This window comes from Gracilinanus agilis, chromosome 5, assembly GCF_016433145.1.
Source record: "Gracilinanus agilis isolate LMUSP501 chromosome 5, AgileGrace, whole genome shotgun sequence".
Lineage (NCBI taxonomy): Eukaryota > Metazoa > Chordata > Mammalia > Didelphimorphia > Didelphidae > Gracilinanus > Gracilinanus agilis.
Genome location: NC_058134.1, coordinates 295,073,417 through 295,095,292, shown reverse-complemented (window position 1 = coordinate 295,095,292; position 21,876 = coordinate 295,073,417). Strand labels below are relative to the sequence as shown.

Below are 21,876 nucleotides of genomic sequence, written 5' to 3'. Positions count from 1 at the left end.
ATTTGTCTTATTTGGTTTGTCATGGAATATCCCAGGTAAGATAAACATTCAACAAAGATTACATCATAGAGTGGAAATTAATACACAAACAAATCCAACAAAGGTGTCTTTTTAGTTTTTATTTTTGAAAGAAAATTGGCCTAACTGTAAAGGGGATGAGTAGGGAGGGAGAGGGAAGGGAAGAAAGGGCAGAGACAGGACAAGAACTATCCATGAAGAGGGTGTCACGTGGGTGTGTTTGAGGCTCCCTAGTCTAGGACACTTAAAATTGGCATTGTCAAATAGCTTTAGAAATTTATTTTACAAAATAGTGCAGAGTCCTTGGTCCCGGCTCTTCTTGAGATTGCCTTGCCTCCCTCTCTACCCCCAGGGCAGACAACTTTTACTCTCTAGTTAACCAAAAAAAATGTCATTGGAAAGCAAGGAGCACCTGATGGTGGTGGGGTGGATGGGAAAGCTAAGGAAAGAGTATGGGGTTTGATCCACAAGGCTGGCTGGGAAAACAGGAGTGGAGAGGCAAGGACTCCTACCCCTAACCCAAGTCTGTCTTACACAGCTTTTTTTGGATCTCAAGCACCTACTGCCACTGGTTTCTTTCTTGCCTGCACCTTTGCCCTTCCCTGGGAAGTTTCCCTGATGTTTCCTACCCAGTGGTCAGTGGCCCACACATGGTTCTCATCCCCAAAGCATGCAAGCTGCATCTGCCTCTCCTTTACAACTAAATCTTCCCCAGGAGGAAAAACCCAGAATTTGGGGGTTCCATACTGTCATCCTCAAAATCAGGCTTTCCCCAAATCCCAGTGAATGTGTGTTTCTGCTACTGGGTTCCATTTGGCTCCAAGGTTGACAAGAAGAAACAGGCTTCGTTTTAATGTGAGGTAGCTTAAACAAGGGAAGAATGAGGCTGGCATGGCCTCAGTTTCCTTCATCTTTGTTGAAAAAGCAAAACCTACCACACAAGAAGGGGGCAGGTCTTTAGGTCAGAAAGACTGTTGGCCATCCCTCCAGAGAGAGGGCTTGAAGGAACATAAAAGAACAAAGCGCAGATCAACTTGTACTTTCCAACAAGGTTTTTTTTATATCAATTGATGTTTTAAAAAATACAGAGGTGTTTGACACAGAATAGCACCATTGTGTATGAGACACACAACTCCTGCATCTGCCCGGCACCTGAAGGGTTCATGCTTTGGCTGGGGGCAGCCACTTGGGGGGCTTTAGCTCACACCAGTTAGTTTCCCGCCTCTGCCTCGACCAAAAGGTCTTACAGGAAGACAATAAATAAATAGATCACCGAGGTTTTACTTTGAGGTCTGCCCAGTTCTGGCCTCTTGGAATAGGAGGGGGGGAAAATGTCCAAAATGTAAGCATGTGGACGAATGGGCATCCATTGGGGTCAGCCATTCAGTGCAGAAGTCCTAGAGTGACTGGAGATTGCAAAGTACTCAGGTCCTTCGGGTTTGGTACATATTGTGTTGGATTGTTTCTGGGTTTGGGTTTTTACAAGAAGCAGACAGGGCCGATGTCCACACCAAATTCCTGATCAGCCCCCCCAATGTCCATAGGTGCAATGTCAATGATGGGAAGACGGGAGGTCTTCTGTGATCGGTACTCGATGACTGTCTTGCCCCACTTACCAGTGTGTTTCTGGAAGAAAGGGGGAGAGACAATGTTTAATAAGTGTGTGCTAACTACTCAAAGAACAGGGTTCTATTAGCAGGGTCTCTTGTCAGGCAGGCACTCACTGGCCAAATCTAGAATCAAAAGTTTTCATACTTTCCAATCCCTCTTTCCTTGTTTGCTGAAAACTTTCCACATTTAAATTCCTTGTCCTTGGGAAAGAGACCTTTCTCCCACCTCCATGCTCCAGCCTTCTTTCCCACTTAAGACCATATTTCCAGGGAGCTCATTTATCTCTTATCTACATTCTCTCTCTCTGTCTCTCTCTGTCTCTCTGTCTCTCTCTGTCTCTCTCTCTCTCTCTCTGTCTGTCTCTCTGTCTCTGTCTGTCTCTCTCTCTCTTTTCTCTCTCTCTCTCTGTCTGTCTCTCTCTCTCCCTCTCTTTTTGTCACACACACACACACACACACACACACACACACACACACACACACACACGGAATAGCTTCAGAGTGATCCTAAACAGTATTTATATACGAATACATAAATAGTGAGTATATATAAATCCTTAACTCCTCTGAGAGAAGTAAAAGGCATTAAAACTAGAAGAATACAGTCATCTCCCCCAACCTTCTAGGGCCCCTTTCTTCTATATGTTATTTCCTCAGAGGTATACTTGATGTCTTGGTCAAGCACTTTGGGCCATAGATAGAATTTGTCTATAGGTCTTTTCCCTTCCTTACTCCAAGCTTAGCCACAGGCCTTTTTACTTCTATCTCTAATGGGCAGGGGATCCCCTCACCGTGCAGCCATCTTTCAGCACACTGTACGTGAATCTGCTGTTGCCCTCAGCCCGAATCTCAACGTCGTTCGATCCCTGGATCAACAAGGCCTTCTTGAGGTTACCAGCTGCCTCGTCCAAGTAGGCGATGCTGTTCTTACAGTGGTAGGTGATGTTCTGGGAACCCTCAGTGGACAACAGGCGTAGGAAGGTCATCTGGATGTTGGCAGTGTTGGGGGCCAGGTTGTCATCTCCATAGCTGAACTGTTAAAACAGAAAGCAGGGTCACGTAGGGAGGAATTGTAGGGTTCTTGGCACCAGAGGCTCCCCAAGGCTCTCAGAAGTCTTCAGGTATGGGCACGGGCATGCTTTCTGGTTCCCAGACAAAGGAGACATTGGGAAGAACGTGTTTTGAAGGACTAAGTTCTAATGCTGGTTTTTTTAGAGGGTCCCTTCTGTTCCTTCCTCCATAATTGAAGACAATAGTTCCCTCCCTTCCCTAGCTGCTAGGCCTACACCAATGGAAGGTTGGAATAGATAAGAAAACAAACTCTGAAGGAGCGAAGGGTATGAAGACTTGGATGGATCATCCCAGCCTCAGGAAAGGAGGAGTCACTCACATGGAAGCCACCATTGATGGTTTCTCCAAACCAGACGTGCTTCTTTTCCTTGCCCTTGCTGCTCCACCAGTTCTTCTTGGGGACGCTGGGTGGGTTGGGGTAGACACACGTCTCACCGGTCTCCATGTTGCAGAAAACTTTCATAGCATCCAAGGTGCAGCCCTGGTTGGGGTCGATCCAGTAGTCTCCTGCAGGAAGAGAGGCCTCCTGGGATCAGAACTGGGTACCTGCTGCTTGCAATGCTCGGGGCAGGGGACACGGGGGCTTCGTAGAACTTCTCAGGCCTCGCTGCCTTTATTACTTACCACTCTTCCATTCAGGGTGACAGAGTTTCAGGTCTCGGCAAGTGCGAGCTGGGTTCTTGCGAGAGCCCTCGGGGCTTCGGATGCTTTCAATCTGGTTGTTGAGGGACTTGAGGGTGGCATCTACCTCGGCATCGTGTTGTCGCAGGTTGCCAGCTGCTTGGTCGGCTCGCATGTACTGCAGGGGGTCAGGGCCCTTCTCTCTCTGGCCCAAGCCAGCAAAGGCAGACATGTCAATGCCAGGGCCAGGGGGACCTGGAGGGCCAGGGGGTCCAGGATTTCCAGGAGGACCCTATGGTAGAAAACAAAGAACCCCAGAGGAAAAAAATCATTGGTGAGTTGGTGGAGTATAGTTTTGTGCCCATCCTTATTGGCTAGGAAAACAGGAGAAAGAGACTTCCAGTTCCTAAGAGCCCTCATCTCTGGGGCATCGGAGCCAAGCCTGGGGTTGAGAGGACCCAGGTTCAAACCTGGCCTTAGACACTTCCTAGTTGTGTGACCCTGGGCAAGTCACTTCACCACCACTACATAACCCTTGGCAATATTCTTATCAATTCTAAGACAAAAGGAAGGTAAAGGCTTTTTTAAAAAGAGGAAGAATGCTCATTTCCAGAAAAGGAAATGGTAGCTGATACTGTTCTAGGATCTCGATTGTGCTGGTTTTTTTTCACACCTCTGCCCTCCACCAACAAGCCCTTCTGAGCTCTTGGGAAACCATAGGTAGAAAAGATGAAGGGACCCTGTAACCTACATAATTACTCGTGGACAGCAGGTGGGCAGGGACATATTGATTGCTATGATTCCAGAAAACTCCCCAGGCTAGATACAGAGGCATTGTGGTGGATGTGGGATACTTACAGCAGGGCCAGTTTCGCCAGAGCGACCTCGAGGACCAGGGGGACCGATGGGGCCAGGGATTCCATTGGAGCCATCTTTGCCAGAAGGACCCACTGGGCCAGGTGGACCCTGAAGACCAAGAAAGAGAAAAGGTGAGAAGCCTCAAGATTGGGCCCAAATGCTGAGAGACTGTCCTGCAAACAACAAGATCTGGGACAGGATAATCCTACTGTAATGTGAATGCTGGCTTGGGTTTGTTTGTTTTTTTAAATTAGGGCTAACCTCAGGTCATGGGCCACTCTGACTCGCTGATCCTTTTTGATTATAATCATACATGGAAGTTGGCATCCCAGATTGTGTTGATGAGACTTACTTTGCTTCTTTATTTAATAACTTCACATAGTCTTAGATCCCCTGATCAATATCTAGCTCAATATCATGATAATCCACAGGGATTGGAAATGGAAGAAATATAGGAATATTCATTAGGGACATGGGGACAAAAAGAGGGTTGGCATCTGTTGTGTAGAGAAAAGCATAATCCAGGGCTTCCAGTCATTCATTGATTAGGGGGAAATGGTAAGATCCAGTTGAGTCTGATACACTAGAGGCTCCAAGTAATATCTCTCCTCAAAATATGAATACCCAATCCATGGCTTGGGATTCTCCTTTATTCTTTTGTACAGACCCAAGAAAAAGCCCTCTTTCTTCACACCCAACCCCACAATCATAGGCTACTTACTCGGGGACCAGAAGGACCAGCAGGACCAGAAGCACCTTGATCTCCAGAAGGACCCTGTATTGGAGAGAGTCAGAGGTCATCACAAGATATTTAGGTGAGTCGCCCTCTCCGACTCATAAGAGGTATCCTGTACATTCCCTTTTTTTCTTCCAAGCCTTAGGAAAATTCTGGGTTTGATCTAGAATGACCCCAAATTCCTTTTATATGGCATAAAGAAAACCCAGGAGGGTATCGAGAAGTTAAGGGGACCGTGGGGCAGCCAGCATTAGTAGCAGTACTCACAGGGGGACCAGGGAGACCTTGAAGTCCAGTGAAACCACGGTGTCCCTTCAGTCCTCTCTCACCAGCTTCTCCAGTTTCTCCTTTGTCACCACGGGGACCTTGAGGACCCTAGAAGGTAGATAGCACAAAGGCGTATGAGCCAAAGTTGGCAAAGTTGGGAAGGGTATCTTCTTTGTGTACTTTCCTCCCAGGCTTCTTAAGTCACTGACAAGCCCCATTACAAGATTCCCAGACACTTACTGGGATTCCCCTTGCTCCAGCTGGTCCTGCAGGACCCATGGGCCCTTGTGCACCCTGCAGAGAAAAGCAGAACAGGATCAGAGAGAAGCCCAAGGGCGAGAACATTCTATTCCCTCACCTCCCACCTGGGACTCTGAACCAAAGTGTCAGGCCTACGGCTCATCATTTCCCCATTCAGCTTGACCCTGACGAGCTGAAATAAATCTGAGCTACTTCTCAGTCCCTGCCCGGCCCAGATATGTCTTAAACACCAAAGCTAAGACTTGTGGACAGGGTTGGCCATTAAACTTGTTTTGCTACCCAGTAGCTCAGATAAGGACTTAGCTGGTTGCCCATAATCAAATTTATACAGTCATTGACAGAAAGACACTCACAGATTCTCCTCTGTCTCCCTGTTTGCCTGTTGGTCCAACGGGTCCAGGAGAGCCAGGGGGTCCAGGGGCTCCAGGACCACCAACAGGACCTGTTTCACCACGATCACCCTGTCAAGAAAGAAATACTATACTCAGGCCCTATCAGAGGATGGTTCCCCCCTTCTTTCATTCAAGACTCTTCAGAGGATACTTTCTGGTTTCAGATACAACCCAACCCAAGTCAAAGGGGAGCCAAAGCTTTCTCTTAGGGCTAAGGGAGATCATATCTGCCTCTCCACACATCATTCCCCACTTCTTCCCAAGTCATTGATTCTGAGGGAAAACATCCCAACAGAGATAAGGAGATAACGAGTTTCTTAGGACCAGTCTAGGGTTTGACTTTAATTTGGTCTCCTGCAACCAAAAAGCAGATCCTTTGAACCCCAGTAAGTGCCTAAAAGGTGGTTATTGATGGCAAGGGGACTTGTGCCTGTATATGTGAACTTCTGTCTTCCTATGACCCTCACAGGAAGGTAGAAACCCTAGTCACACTCACCTTGACTCCTGCTGCACCATCTCTGCCTGGAGGCCCATCAGCACCAGGACTTCCCTGTGAAAGTGAAAACAGAAATGAGCTCAAGGCTGTTCTCCCTCCTCTTCCCCCAACCCTATTGTTCTGCCTACCCCAGGTCTGGCTCTCTCCTTCCCCAGCATGTAGTTCTGAGCACTGATACATCCTCAGCCCTTTAGTCCTCTTCAGTTCAGTCATCCTCTACTACTAGTATCCTCCATCTTATCTATATCCTTGGTTGTTTAGGAACCAATAGTTCATCCTAACAGCCTCTCCTAATGACTATTTCTATTACAAAAGGGCTGGGGTCCAGGAACATAGGATGAAGACTGTGTTCACTGGAAAAGGCCAGAAATAGCTCCTGGAAGTCTGCTTTCTCCATAGCATGTGTATTTCTCCCACAGTAAAGTTCCATTGCTCACCTCACGCCCAGGTTCACCAGAAGGACCAGTCAAGCCAGGAGGCCCCACAGGACCAGGAGGACCACGATCTCCAGAACCTCCAGGAGCTCCCTGCTTGCCAGGCTCACCCTAGAGAAAGATCAAGAATATGGATATTGAATTCACAGTCCCTCTAATAGTTTTTCACCCCAGCTGAGAAAAGCCAGTAAAGGGGAAATTCACTGAAGTTAATCAGACAGCCAGGTTATGCTGATAAAGACTCAGTCAATCTTTAGGGCCTGGGCCCTGAGTATAAGCTGCCTCCCAGCTCTCCCCTGCCCTCCATCGTAGAAACTAGAACCTGGGTTTGGCCATCTATAGTTTCAATCCTCCCTTCAGGGCAAAGGATAATGAAGATATATATTAGGAACCCCTTCATTTGGAAGGCAGTGGGGATAGGGGTCTTTGGAAATCATTTCTATGTAGTGAAGGTTGACATCAATTCTGAGACCTCAGTGACAACATGGTTAATTCTGTTTAGTGCTCCAGACCAACATCTGGACCATTGTCTAATTCAGTAGCCAAGAGACATGATTGCTCACTGAAGGGCCAGGTAGACCAGGGAAGCCTCTTTCACCACGTTGACCAGGCAATCCAACAATTCCTCTTTGACCAGCCAGACCCTGGGGACCAGGAGGACCATCAGGACCCTAGAAGAAGAAGAAACAAAGTTAAAGCTGATCCAGGGAAGTCAATCCATATCTCCACAGGATAACTTCCCAAGGAACTAGAGTTCATCATGTTCTACCAGTATAATCCTTTTCTCTCCCTCCCTCAAAAAAAATCTCCCTTCTACTTCCCTTCCTCCACTTTAATGCAAAAGCTAACACACTTCCTAGCAACAGGAAGTAGGTGGGAGAGGGGATAGGAGGTTTGAGCTGAGCCCTTGAGAATCTGGCACTGACCATATTCATGGGGTGTCCCAAGAAGCTTGGCCACAAAACTTACCGAGGGACCATCATCTCCAGGCTCTCCTTTCTCACCAGGGGCACCAGCAGGACCTTGAAGACCAGGATCACCAGCCCGACCTGGGGGACCACTATCTCCTCGAGCTCCTTTGGGACCATCTTTTCCAGAAGCTCCAGGAGGACCAGGGGGGCCAGGATTACCCTGAAGTAGAAAACAGACAATGAGAACCTGGTCTCCATAGTTTCTCACCCCAACCTATCAGTGGCCTGAGGAAGAATACACATTTGCCTTCAACTCCCTAGGCAGAGTGCTCTAAGGACCTGGAAAAACCATACCTGCTTTCTAAGAGCCTTCCTTATTCCCTAAATATAAAGTAATCTGGTCCAACCTGTTTTTCCAATCTTATCTTCTATTTTCTCTTTATTTGAATGGTCTACCTTCTGCCTCTTCTTGGAATGTCCTCCATCTTCCTTTCCAACTATCTAAATCTTTTCTCTCCCCCACCAAAATCCACAGCTCCTGTGAAATCTGGCAGGAGCCCTCAGCCCATTAGAGGGAGCTCTCTCCCTCCTCAGAGATTCCTATGGACTTTATATAGTTTATACCCTTAGGGGCATTTAAAATATAAGACTTTTTCAGTTACTGCTTTGTGGGATTACAATAGTTCTCTTTTTATGAATTGTACTTGTCTCCTGGCTATATAATAAGGTTTGGAGGGCAGGGACCTCATCTCATGTTTTTTGTTTTTGTTTTTCATATTCCCACAGTTCCTAGTATAGTGCTGGCTAGCACACAGCACAATAAGCCTTCGAATCTGAGTTAGGAAAAGACCTCTCAAATCTAGTTCATCAAGACCAGTCCCTGAAAAAAGAAACTTCTCTACTAATGTTAATTAGAGGCAGTTGAGCCCCACTGTTCTGAGTCAGGAACTTGTGGATTCCTCATTGAACATTTAGTCCCAAACCCACTAGAGCAGTGATGGGCAAACTATTCCTCGAGGGCCTAATCACTACCAGTGATTAGGGAATTGCTTAAGGCAGTGATGGGCAAACTTGGCCTGGATCTGGCCCTCGAGGAATAGTTTGCCCACCACTGCACTAGAGAGTCCTATTCCCAGTTAGTGGAGAAAGTGGGGACAAATGTGCCCCTGCTTCAGCACCTTTCTTCATACAGATGCTCATGTTGGATTGGCTTTGTTCCAAAGAGAGCAGATCTACATGCCCAAGAGAGCAGATCCTGCCTCATCTGTTCTCTCAAGTTTTTCACATACTTAGGGAAGAAAAGAGAAGATGATTTAATATGAGTCCTCTGACTGCCTGGTTGAGTTGGTCTGCCCCAGCCTGTGGTGCCAGGATGTTTAGTCCTACCACCCTCCTGTCCATGCCCCCAGAGCTAGAGAAAGAAACCAAATAGGATCAATAACTCACATTGGAACCTGGAGGTCCAACACGGCCAGCAGCTCCTGGGAATCCAGTGGCTCCCTGGGTAAGAAAAGAAAGTCATTGAACCTGTGAGCCAGAAGGAAGCTCCTAGAACAAGTTTAGAGAATTGCTCTCTCTCTAAATCTTAAATTCTATGAATCTAAAAAGCTCCCGTGGTTAGTGTCTTGGGGCTGTGAGGGGGGAAGGTAGAATAAGATAGGCTTTCTGCCCAAAGGCCTTAAGGAAAAAGTGGGCCCTCTTGGGACTGACCCAAGTGCAGACATTAGAGATGCTTCACTGAGCCCAGGCACTGGGCTCTGATTCTCAGCCTGCTCCCCGAAAGAAGCACCCACCTGGGGTGGAGGTGGGGGTGAACAAAGAAAGCAAAAGGCAGGGTGGATCAAGGTAAAGAAGGCTCCCCAAACCCATCATGTGCTACGGCACAGGCACAAGCCTAAGCCTCGCAAACTGCCGCTGTGCCATCATGGAATTGGCAGGACTCAAGGAGAAAGAACAAAACAAAGGAACACAAATAGAAGAGGAATGAGAATAACAGACAAGCGCACAAGGCTTAATCATCCCTTTCCTTCTGTTCTGAACACTTTCACGGGCTCTTCATGTGAACTGAATGCCTAACAGAGACCACAAGATTGAGTCCTTCTCTAAGTAGCACTTACTTAAGGAGGTGGGAAAAGTCCCCGTGTTCTCCCTCACTGTAAGCCTTATTCTCCCCCAGGCTCCTACCAAAATGGGTAAAGGAAGCAAGGAGAAGGGGCAGGACCACACTTACAGGAGGACCCTGGGCACCACGAGCTCCTTTAGGACCAGTCACTCCAGTTGGACCCTAGGATGGGAAAAGAAAGAGTTAAGTGAGTTGGGGAAGTTATCAGTGGCATTTTGTCTTAAAGGATACTCGCTCTGGTTAGTAGAAATCAGAAAAGGGAAGATTCTGGATTCCCAAAATGGACTTAGAGGTGCTGGAAATTCAGCACTAGCTAGCATCGGTCTGGAAAGGCCAGACTTATTTTGGGAGATCTCTGGGAAAGGGGATGCCTAACCTTCACTAGAGCCAGTGGTCCCAGGAAGTTTTTTCCTGTTATTCCACTCCAACCTCCATTCCTATGAATATGTAGTCATTGACTCTATTCATTGTAGACATAGAAAATAGGTGTCTCTGCTTGGTTCTCTATACACACACACACAGCCTCCCTTTCTCCAGGGATGAGTTAGCCATCCTGAGTCTTCTACTCTGAATTCCCACTGGTTTTTCCAATATCTTCCCCCTCTAATTTGGAAGTACAGACACCCCTGGATTGGTTTTTGCTGTCTCTAGATCTGGCCTTATAGATGAAAAGACCAAACTACTCCTAGAAAGCTGGTTCCTGAATGAAAGCCTGGATCCTCAGTGAAAACCAATGACTCCAAACCCAGGAAGAGTCCCCATGACCAGCTGAGATTCTGGAGGTAGCAGCTTCTATAGCACCAACTCTTCCCTGGTAGCCATGACCCTGACCTTTAAGGGCCAGCTTACCTGAGGCCAGGACAGGTACCTCTTTCTACCCTAATTGTGAGTCCAAGCTTTTAGAATAGTTCTTGAAAGAACTTAGGGCTACTTACCTGAGGCCCAGGTGCTCCAGATGGACCCTGAGGACCAGGGGAACCAGCATCTCCCTTCTGGCCAGATTCTCCTTGCTCACCCTTAGCACCAGGCTGACCATCAGCACCCTGTCTCACAAAAGAATAGACATGAATGAGGAATGAGGAAAGTAACTGATAGAGCCCTTCTCCAGAGTAAAAGGAGTGTGTGTGTGTGTGTGTGTGTGTGTGTTTTGTGTCATGTTGGAAAGCATACCATAGCCCAACAGACATAAGGAGAGTTTAGAGAGAGAGCTTCCATCACCATCCTACCTCTTCATCCCCTACAGGTCAGGACAAAGTCCCAGGATACACAATCCTAGTAGAATACCCTCCGCACCACATCCATAATAGAGAAAGTTAGAAGAGGGCCTATAGTTTGAAGATCGTGTTTCATTATGTAATTATCCTTCTGGACTAATCCAAGAAACTGCATGGAAATCTTTTTGAGAGCTATCTAGATAAAAAGAATAGGAAATCTCTATTAAAGCCTAAGGATAAGGAAGGGAAGGAAGAAGGAAAAGGTGAAAAGGAGAGAGAGAGAGAGAGAGAGAGAGAGAGAGAGAGAGAGAGAGAGAGAGAGAGAGAGAGAGAGAGAGAGATTGAGATTTTTCCTTTTTTCCTGACTTTGGTATATGGCTTTGGTGGGGGGTTCTGTGATCTTGAACAAAGTTAATTTAACAAAGGGGAACCTAGAGAGGCCCTGAAAAATTAGTCCACATCCCATTCATGAGGCTATAGTGACCCAAATGATAAACAAAATATGTGCAGTGATTCAGTGGGTGGAAGAAGTTACTTACAGGAGGGCCTGCAAATCCAGCTGGGCCAGGGGGTCCAGTCTCTCCACGTTCACCCTATAATACAAGGAGTCCCAATGAATATGTGTAATCATCCTACTACTTGACTACTTTAGCTCCCACCCTGGGACCCAAAGACAAGGAGAGACTATGGTAACCTTGAAGCCCAGGTTAGCCAATGNGAGAGAGAGAGAGAGAGAGAGAGAGAGAGAGAGAGAGAGAGAGAGATTTTTCCTTTTTTCCTGAATTTGGTATATGGCTTTGGTGGGGGGTTCTGTGATCTTGAACAAAGTTAATTTAACAAAGGGGAACCTAGAGAGGCCCTGAAAAATTAGTCCACATCCCATTCATGAGGCTATAGTGACCCAAATGATAAACAAAATATGTGCAGTGATTCAGTGGGTGGAAGAAGTTACTTACAGGAGGGCCTGCAAATCCAGCTGGGCCAGGGGGTCCAGTCTCTCCACGTTCACCCTATAATACAAGGAGTCCCAATGAATATGTGTAATCATCCTACTATTTGACTACTTTAGCTCCCACCCTGGGACCCAAAGACAAGGAGAGACTATGGTAACCTTGAAGCCCAGGTTAGCCAATGAAGGTAACCCACAAAGAAAAGAGACTGTTAATTTGGATTTAGCATTTTTCCTCCTAGAGCTAGCAAACAGCTGAAAAATTGGGAACTTGAAGTGTCAGGTCCTGAAATCTGTTGGTCAGGATAATCAATGGCACAAAGTTCCATTTTGACTAAGACTTCTTAAGTGTAAAAATTCTTCTGACCAGTTCCTATTTGCATTTGTGTTAAAGCAATGCTCTTCATATTTCACTGACATGCCCTAAGATCTAGGTTGAGGGCAGGAATTCTTAATCAAGGGTCCACAGACCTCCATAGGACTTGTGGACAGATTTCAAAGGGTACATAAATTTGAAAATGTTAACATTTTGATGACTATGTTTCAATAAAATTGGTTTCCTTTGTAATAATCTGATATATTTTATCTTATGCATTTAAAAACATTTTAGAGAAAGGAGCTGTAGGCTTCATCAGACTGTCAAAGGGATCCATGACATAAAAAGAAGTTGAGAATTTCTCGTCTTCGGTTTCTTTTAAAGGACATCAGAAAGTAACAGAAGATTCTAGAGTCTTTTGACAAAAGAATAAGCCCAGCTTCGAGAATCTACTTTTCAGCACAATGGTCTTAAGCAGCAAGTAGTACTATGACCAATGAAATTCAGGTAACTACTCTATCACATTCATTGTCCTCCATACTCCCATCTAGGCCCAGAGAAAAGGAAAGGTGCACATTTCCTAGACCATCTTCAGAGACCCAAGCACCAGTTAGATGAAAACAGATTCCTTGGCACCTGGGAGACGAGGGGTGCTGTTTGAGGTTCAAAGTGAGCAGGAAATCAAGGAGGGTGTTTTTTTTAAAAAGAAAAAAAGGAAGAAGAACTCACTGGGGCACCACGGGCACCAGCAGTTCCAGCAGGACCAGGGGGACCAGATTCACCCTAGGGAGAAGAGAAAGAACCAGATTAAATTAAATGAAGAATCTACAGAGATCTTGGAGCTAGAGAAATTCTTTAACACCAAAATACAAACACAAGACCCAAACACAGAAGAAACCCCTATATATAACCCAATCATACAGACCAATAACTTCTTCTTAATAGTATTTTATCCCACCCCCTTAGAAATGCCCTCATGCCATAAAGAAAGATAAGGGTCCTAGGGTGGGCAAGGAGAAAAAAATATCAGTATTCAGAAAGGTAAAAATGAAGAAACACAGAGGAGAATCTCCTGATTTAGAATGGGAAGACCCCTAACCTCTACTATGGGAACTGACATCTATTTCCTAAGGGAGAAAAAGTAATAATAACTCACCTTCTCGCCATTGGGGCCAGCAGGGCCAGGGGGACCAATCGGACCAGTCAGACCCTAGGGAAAAGGGTAAGGTAAGGGAGAGATTTTCTAAGATATCTGAAACACAGCAGAGACTCTATAAAAATTCAGTCACTGAACCCAAACTCTGTGAATTTCGTCAATTTTCCCACTTGCTGGAATCTGCTCTTCTCCTTCCAGGTCTCGGTCAGATTGTTTCTGCCTCTGCTTACCCCATACTAGCTGACAGGAGCAGGGACCATCTATCCCAATAGTTTGGGGAATTCTGTCCCCATAGCTAGGGGTTAAGTGCAAAAGACTGAGTCCCCAGGCCGGTGTCAATCATACACAAACCTTCCATGTGACTCAATTCCCTTTACTTACTCTGCCACCATCTTTGCCAGGAGCTCCCTCTGGGCCTTTTTCACCAACATCACCCTGAGAGGATAAAGACAAGTTTTAATGGAATTCTGGACTCCATCCACTGCAAATGTTTTCTTAAGTAGACCTGAGTACTTCTCCTCAACACCCAGACTCAACTTCTGGCTACTGAGATGACCAAGTTTAGAAAAGGGACCAAGCTCTCATGGAGGTCAAAGGGTCAAGAACTGACAAGTAGGGCTGGGCTAGCCTGTTCTGGAAAAGCTTTATTTCTAGCTGATAAGGGAGTCCTGACCTTTGTTTAGTTGGGATGGTAGGAAAGAATGCAGAAAATTGGTGGGGGGAGTGGGAAAGAAGAGGCTAAATCAGGAGAGGGAGAGAACCTCTTAAAGACTGAGCAGCACTCTGTAAAGCAAATCTAAGGAGCAAAGGAAAGGACTCAGTTTAGGGCGGAGGATGGAGGATGCCAATCTGAGGTGGAAGAAAATGGTATCATGAAGCATGGAACTACAGAAAGATGTGTATGATGCCATTGGTCCCTCAAAGAGGGAGAATGACATGAAAGTAGAAAAGGATAGGAGATTATTGGGGCACAGAATCTTGTCCTCAATTCATCAAGAAGATGAGGGAAGGATGAGAGTAGTAAAGGGAAAGCTTCTGGAAGTCAAGAACTCAACACAATAATCTTGAATTATGGTCAATGATATAAGAAAGAAAGAACTTCTATTTAGGGAAGTTCTAATTATATTACCCCCAGAGATTGTTCCCTGTCTCAGAGGATTTCCAAACCCTTCAAAGAGGAAGAAGCATCATTACTTGGATCTCAAAGCCAGAGAAATTGGTCTAGACTCACATATACCAGATTTGTATTCAAGGGAGCATGAGATGTCAAGTGTCCTGACTTCTAGACTCCTAATCACCAGACCCAGTCCCTTCCCAGTCTGGGGGCCACTTTCACCAAGATGTCATGGTAAGAAGCTGCCATTCTTCCCTCCTAACAATAGGCCCCCCTAAATATGTTTAAGTATAATGCAGGGACATGATCTAGAACGTAATAAGATGGGGGAGAATGGAGCAACATTCACACTTGAGAATGGGTACTTACTCTGTCTCCTTTTGGCCCAGCAATACCAGCTGCACCTCTCTCACCAGGCATTCCTTGCAGACCTGGGGGACCTTGAGCACCATTAGGGCCAGCTGGACCAGTTGCACCCTAGGTTGAAGAGAAAGAATTTGTAATTTGAAACATCAACAACCAAGCTCCAAGGACAGAGAAACCTTTTCCTTCCCTTTCTTCAATTTGTAAACATGCATCCATATAGGGGCAATTAGGTGGCACAATGGATAGAGTGCCAGGCCTGGAGTCAGGATGACCTGGATTCAAATCTGGCCCAGACATTTCCTAGCTGTATACCCTGGGCAAGTCATTTAATGTCATTTGCTTAGCCCTTACCACTCTTAGAGTTGTGACTAGGATAGAAAGTAAGAGTTGTAAAAAAATGCATCTTCTCTCTGCCATACTTCTTTTTCCCATCCTAAACCTTTCTACTCTTTCTAGCTCTCTATCATTTATAGACTCTTCTTCAACCTTTCCTCTGGAAGGTAGAAGCAGAGCCTTTGGGACTCTTCAGGGAAACATCATCAGATCCTGACCCTAAATCTTCAGAAGCCACTTACTTTAGGACCATCAGTGCCAGGAGTTCCAGGGAGACCCCTGGCACCCTGTAGACCTTGAGCACCAGGAGAGCCACGTTCGCCTGGGAAACCACGTTCACCCTGTGGTAGAGGAAATCAAAGAAAGATCAGAGGATAGAACAGGGTTAGAGACATCACCTTTATCACATGGAGTAGAGGAGGGTTAGGGGCAGAGATAAGGACAGGGGAGGCTGAGGCACTTAATAAAAATAGAATATACAGAATCAAGAAAGAAGAATAGATTTTGGGCAATTGAGTAGAATTTCTGATTTGGAGTAGAATAAAGGAAAGAGCAAGTCCAGGGGAGATAGTCCAAAAATGGTCAGGACTTTAATACTATAAGTCAACCAGATAGCATACTCACTCTGGGTCCCACAAGGCCAGGAGCACCAGCTTCACCAGGAACACCCTGGGAAAACACATAGAATTCGAGATGAGGAGGAAGTTTCCAGAAGTCATAAAGGATGGGTTACCCAGGCAATGGTTTGCTTAGACGCATATAGAAGAAGACTAACAGTAAGAGGAATTCAGAGAAGCTGGGGAAGTATTCTTAGACTGGGAACCACATTGCTTGCCTCTTTGTATAGAAGGGATGCTAGTGCACTTCAGTCTAATGGGTTTTTGATAGAATTCACAGCACAGAGTATTTTGGGGCATATACCTCCATTGCACTATCTTGCTGGGAGTTCAAAGCACATCAAAAGAATCTTTTTTCAAGTGTCGTTGGGACACAAATGCACTAATAGTGTTGTGAACTGAATCAACCATTCTTGAGAGCAAATTGGAACTACGCCCAAAGGGCTATCAATATGCTTTGATTCAGTAATACCACCACTAGGTTCATATCCACAAAAAAAGATCAAAATAGAAGGAAAAGGACCTATGCATACAAAAATATTTGTAGCAGCTCTTTTTTGTGTGATAAAGAACTGGAAATTAAGGGGATGGCCATCAATTAGGGAATAGCCAAATAAATTATAGTATTTGATTATGATAAAATAGTATTGTGCTATAAGAAAAATGATGAGCAGAATGCTTTCAGAAAATCTGGAAAGATTTACATGAACTGATGCAAAGTGAAGTGAGCAAAACCAGTAGCAGCAATATAATACAATGATTATCTATGAATGACTTAGCTTTTCTTAGCAATACAAAAATCTAAGACAATTCTGAAAGATTTGTGATAAAACAGAAAGAACCAATGGAGTCTGAATGCAGATCAAAGCATACTTTTTTTTTACTTTACTTTTCTTAGGGTTGCTTTTTTTTTTGGTGTGTTTTATTTCACATGACTGATATGGACATATATTTTGCATGAGTACATATGTATAACCTTGCCTTCTCAATGAAGGAGAGGAGAGTGAGAAAATCTGAAGCTAAAAATTGAATGTTAAAAACTGTTTTTACATGTACTTGGAAAAAATATATTTTAGGAATCTTTTCTGTCCACGTGGGTAGGCTGTAGACACTCACCTGATCACCTGGTTTTCCACCTTCACCTGGAGAGCCAGGAGGGCCAGGAAGTCCCTAGAAACCAAAGAGATATATATTAAACACAGGATGAAGTAGTAATCAGGCCCCCAAAGCACTAGGTGGCACTTCAGTTTTTCCTTGGCTCAGACTCAGTTTCAGAGAGAAATAGTAAAGGATGAAGATTCAAAGAGCCTAAAATGGAGTGATAGCCTTCTCCTCCATTCCTCCCACTCTTTAGGCAGTAGGTGCAATTTCCCTCTGACAATGTCTATTGTGACCCAGACATAGCCCTCATCTAATCCATTCCTTCCTTTGGAAAAAGAATTCATCTGGCACTTACCTGGAAGCCAGATGGTCCAGGAGCGCCCTGTTCACCCCTCTCACCAACAGGACCCTGAAGGATTAAAGGAAAATAGTGAGTAGAATGCACGAATGAACTACTGTGAGTCCCAACAGGACGGGACCCCTGAGGTAAAGAATACAAGAAACTTTAGAAATCAAGAAATTCCTGGACTTTCCAATATTGTAGGTATTTCTATTTTGGTATTTATACCTTACTGGTATAAGAGGAAGCTGCAATTCTCTTTATTCAAAAGCTCAACCGTTGGCAATCTTGATAGGAACTTGGAGCAGCTTGATGGTTCACACCCTCTCCATTCCTCAATGGTCATATGTAGTGTGATTGATGTTAACTTGGGTTTTAAATGTCCATGTCAAAAATCTACTAACATAACTTCTAGATGGACTGAGGCATTCTCTACCTCTAGCCTCCAAACCTATGCCCATGAGAGACCAGACGAGCGCTTACCGCTGGTCCAGGGGGTCCTGCAGCGCCTGTTTCACCATCTTTGCCAGGAAGACCCTAAAAAAGAAAAGAACTCGGGTGACTTCAAGAAAACATTCCCTCTTCTGATTATCTAGCAATCTGACTTCAGACTTCAAGATATCTTCGCCATCTCCATTCTCTCCACGAGTCATTTTAACAAGATTTATCTGATGATGCCATGGGGAAAAAATCCACTTTCCAATAGCATGGCTATAAACATATCCTCAAACTTCCTATTTCTTCAGCATCCCTTATATGTCAGCCTTGCATTCCTCAGCTCTATCTCCTTATAGCTTACTTCCATCCCTTCCTTGGACTCTTGATTTCCAGTGTGTCTGCATGTTGTCCTTTCCAATTCAACTTCTGACTTTTTCTTCTGCCATGTGTTTTTGTTTTTGTTTTTTGTTTTTTAATTTTTAAACCCTTAACTTCTGTGTATTGACTTACAGCTGGAAGAGTGGTAAGGGTAGGCAATGGGGGTCAAGTGACTTGCCCAGGGTCACACAGCTGGGAAGTGTCTGAGGCCGGATTTGAACCTAGAACCTCCCGTCTCTAGGCCTGGCTCTCCATCCACTGAGCTACCCAGCTGCCCCCTGCCATGTATTTTTGAATTGATTCTCATGCCACACATTTCTTTTCACGTTGCTGGTCTTTAGACAGTCTTCCCTGTTCCTAATACCTCTTCCTCAACATGAAGGAGTACAAATGCCTACATGGTCCACTGTCTCAAAACAACCAAAAGGTAAAGCCTAGATCTTTTGGAGACTTTCTCTGGAATTCACCACTGAAAGATGCCATCTCAAACTGTTCCTTTTTAACAGCAATGTTTATTAAAACGTTCTCTCTAATCCTCCCTCTTTGCCTTCCTATGTTCGTAGCTGCTGTGGAGATAAAGGGATAGATGTGATCAAAGGGAGTAAGGACACTTACCCTAAGACCAGGAGCACCAGGTAGTCCCTTCTCACCAGCTTTGCCAGCTTCTCCCTGGTGGAAAAAATACAGTCTTGTGGTTAGGGGACCCGAGTTAAGTCAAAGCAATTTAAGCAAGCAGGAAAGCTGTAGAAACAACCCAAGGCAGTGGAACAATATTCTCCCAAAAGGTAGATCGAGAATGAAGCACGATGCCAGTGCTATGTCCAGAATGAGGCAGGAAATAGATCGGGAGAGTCCAGGAATGTAGCCACCATGTTGCAGTATCACGCCCAAGATGAATGAAAGGTAAAACTGGCTTAGATGCAGATATCTCTAAGGAGCATTTGTGCTTCACCAGAATTCTGGCTTCGTGTGGCATAGAGCTTGTAGAAGCATAGCATGAAAGCTGGCACTACACACAATAGTGAAGTTCATGTCTTCTATGGTCCTAAGTCTAGCAGCTCATGAACTGGAAGAGGCAATGAAAGCAAGAAAGGAGGGCTAACGTCGCATAGGGGAGGGGGAAATGCAAGAGAGGACCTACATTGGCACCTTTAGGACCAGGGAATCCCATGACACCGGGTTGCCCACGAGCTCCCTGAGGTCCTGGAGGCCCAGGACGACCGTCCTCACCAGGGGCTCCCTGAGAAAAAAGCACATCCGTTTCAGAATTTCTAGAAATTGAACCTCCAAGCCCATGTCCCCAGCATCAGGTAAGCGCCAAGAACCTGAACTAGCAATATGCAACTAAAAAGGACTCCGCATAGGACTTTTCTAGTTTGCTAATGCTTATATTAATCGTGTCTGGAATACTTGTCTCATAAATCTCGATCTAGAAAGGAAGCATCCTGAGCTTTCTCCTTCCCTGAAAAAAGGGATAATTTCCTTAGAACAATATATTTCCAATGCTAATTAGATTCCCCATATTTCGTACATTTTGTTCAATATACAGCATCTAAGTCTTAAAAATATAGTTTCAAATAGGTTACCCACGTAGCTCTTAACAGCCCCGAAGTTCCAAACACTGTCATTACAACCTGCCTGCCGCCTCCCCACAAATCACGTATACCTAACTTGTCATTCCCCTTCCTACTCCACATTGTCAAACTTATTTTCTCCTGACAGATCATTCTTCCTTCCTGTCCTTCAGCCATCAATCCCAAGAAATAATAGCATGTAACTTACAGAAGGACCAACTTTGCCTTGAGGGCCAGCATCACCAGGGCGACCAGTTAGACCCTGTGTAGAGGAGAGAAAAATTCTATTAGGAGTCCTTCTTCTCCTTCATTAGCCCCATCCTACTTCAGGGTCTCTCCTCCCTAGAACCTTGGGAGAGAGAAGGAATGCCACAAGGGGAAAAGATTTCTGGGTCTGAGGTATTTAGTCATAAGGTCCAAATGGGGCAAGGGGGTTAGGTGGAAAGGCTGGAGTCCAAATAAATGGGCACCTAACTCCAGGCTCTTTCTTAGAATGGGAGGGCCCACCATCTGGAGTCAGATCCAGAGTCACCCCTTTACTTCCTGCTGCCTAGCATCACTCAGAGACCCTGGAGAGTAGGTCCTTCCTACAAAGGGATGTAGAAGTGAGCAGAGAAAGGAATTATATATGTGTGTATGTGACTGGCATATCCATGGACTTGGAAGAATATTGGGTGCTTTCTGCAATTACTATGGTGCTGGTCGCTTTTTCTGACTTTTGCTTATTTTTCAAGTGTCCAACAAAGCTTTCATTGAAGGGGGCTCTGAGCTCTGAGAGATGGGTATGGAAGTCAAATCTGTGTCTTGGAAACATCTGTCCAAAGAGGTTGGTAAGCTTACCCTGGCTCCAGGGAGGCCAGGTTCTCCAGGACGACCGGGGTCACCATTGGCTCCTTTGGGACCACCAAGACCACTGGGTCCACGTTCACCAGGGGCTCCCTGTCCAAGTAGAGGTTAATAAAGAGAGGGAATTAGTAGGAGACCCATATAACATCCAGAGTAGGTCAAAGCAGAGCAACTTGAATGGACAAACAAGCTTTGGGGCTAGACCCATAACTTTTAAGACAAAGTATGATTATTTACCTTGGGACCTGCAAGACCATCCTGACCTGGGAAACCACGGTTGCCAGGAGCACCCTGGGAAGAAAGAAGAAAAGTCAAGAAATTTAAGAACAGACCCTGCTCAAGTAATTGAAACTAGAGAGTATTACCTCTATCTGCCCCAAAACAAGGTTCACTAGACTTTGGTCTTATTAGAGATGGAGAAGGGTAAAGTGTTAAAAATAGCAGCCTGAGCAAGAATGGGACAGGCATTATTATCTCCAGGTTTTGTAATGGGACAGGGAGTAAAGGGGAGATTGATGACCAGAGAGGTCAAGGGGCCAAAGACACACAAAGTATATCCCTGTTGAGACCAGGATCAGGAACCAACTCTAGCTTCTCAGTCTGAAGACTCTTTAGCCACATCCCACCGCTGGCTTGAGTATAATCAGTTCTACTCACTCTCTCTCCAGGAGGACCAACAGGTCCAGCAGCACCAGGCTCCCCACGAGCACCTCTCTTGCCTTCTTCACCAGCTGGGCCAGGAGGTCCCTGAGGTCCAGCAGGACCCTGAGGGGAAAGCACAAAAGAAAAGTCTTCTAAGAATCTGGATGCTTCTTGGGGGGCAGTTAAATTTTAGTAAATCTAAACAGTCAGTATATCCTTTCCTGGGAACAGAAGATATTCTGATGAAATTCATCTCTAGGAAAAGATGCTTTAACTGGCATAAAAGACCCTTTCTACAACTAGATTGGGAACATAGAAAACTTATGTAGTATGAATGAGAAATGGTGTGATGGCCAGAAATAAATTCAAAGGTTCAATGTACATAGCTGAAGCTGAAGAAGAGGGACAAGGTCAAAGTCAACAGACATTATTGATTCTGGATTTCAAGAAGGAAGGGTTTTAGAAGATTTAGAAAATTGCTAAGTTAATTTATGTAGCAACAAGGATATAAAGTAAAAATTAAAACAATTAACCAAAGTTCAGAAAGGATCTCTGGATATTATAAGAAGTAGAGCAATAGTCCCATCTCCACAAAGGCACCACAATGGAAGGACAAAATGCGACAGATGAGCCATTATCTCTGACTCCATTCACACAAGTTCATGGGCTGAGGTACAAAATCTGAACCAGAGATG

The 21,876-nt window shown here is 45.2% G+C and overlaps 1 protein-coding gene across 1 annotated transcript in view; it reads right to left on the bottom strand.

Annotated features, from left to right (window-relative positions):
• Positions 1–1,335: 1,335 nt before the first annotated feature.
• The window catches only part of COL2A1 (collagen type II alpha 1 chain), an 88,461-nt gene continuing 67,920 nt past the window's right edge, over positions 1,336–21,876 (bottom strand). The window contains exons 24-55 of the mRNA XM_044679269.1: positions 21,197–21,304; positions 20,777–20,830; positions 20,534–20,632; positions 19,902–19,955; positions 19,261–19,359; positions 18,735–18,788; positions 17,787–17,840; positions 17,319–17,372; positions 16,979–17,032; positions 15,870–15,914; positions 15,488–15,586; positions 14,916–15,023; positions 13,814–13,867; positions 13,433–13,486; positions 13,006–13,059; positions 11,968–12,021; positions 10,733–10,840; positions 9,906–9,959; positions 9,122–9,175; positions 7,734–7,895; positions 7,328–7,435; positions 6,768–6,875; positions 6,331–6,384; positions 5,796–5,903; positions 5,422–5,475; positions 5,182–5,289; positions 4,900–4,953; positions 4,179–4,286; positions 3,324–3,612; positions 3,019–3,206; positions 2,420–2,662; positions 1,336–1,644 (exon numbers count right to left, since the gene is read on the bottom strand). Of these exons, the coding sequence (XP_044535204.1) occupies positions 1,498–1,644; positions 2,420–2,662; positions 3,019–3,206; positions 3,324–3,612; positions 4,179–4,286; positions 4,900–4,953; positions 5,182–5,289; positions 5,422–5,475; positions 5,796–5,903; positions 6,331–6,384; positions 6,768–6,875; positions 7,328–7,435; positions 7,734–7,895; positions 9,122–9,175; positions 9,906–9,959; positions 10,733–10,840; positions 11,968–12,021; positions 13,006–13,059; positions 13,433–13,486; positions 13,814–13,867; positions 14,916–15,023; positions 15,488–15,586; positions 15,870–15,914; positions 16,979–17,032; positions 17,319–17,372; positions 17,787–17,840; positions 18,735–18,788; positions 19,261–19,359; positions 19,902–19,955; positions 20,534–20,632; positions 20,777–20,830; positions 21,197–21,304 (3,045 nt within the window). The 3' untranslated portion in view covers positions 1,336–1,497. The remainder of the gene's footprint in view (positions 1,645–2,419; positions 2,663–3,018; positions 3,207–3,323; positions 3,613–4,178; positions 4,287–4,899; positions 4,954–5,181; positions 5,290–5,421; positions 5,476–5,795; positions 5,904–6,330; positions 6,385–6,767; positions 6,876–7,327; positions 7,436–7,733; positions 7,896–9,121; positions 9,176–9,905; positions 9,960–10,732; positions 10,841–11,967; positions 12,022–13,005; positions 13,060–13,432; positions 13,487–13,813; positions 13,868–14,915; positions 15,024–15,487; positions 15,587–15,869; positions 15,915–16,978; positions 17,033–17,318; positions 17,373–17,786; positions 17,841–18,734; positions 18,789–19,260; positions 19,360–19,901; positions 19,956–20,533; positions 20,633–20,776; positions 20,831–21,196; positions 21,305–21,876) is intronic.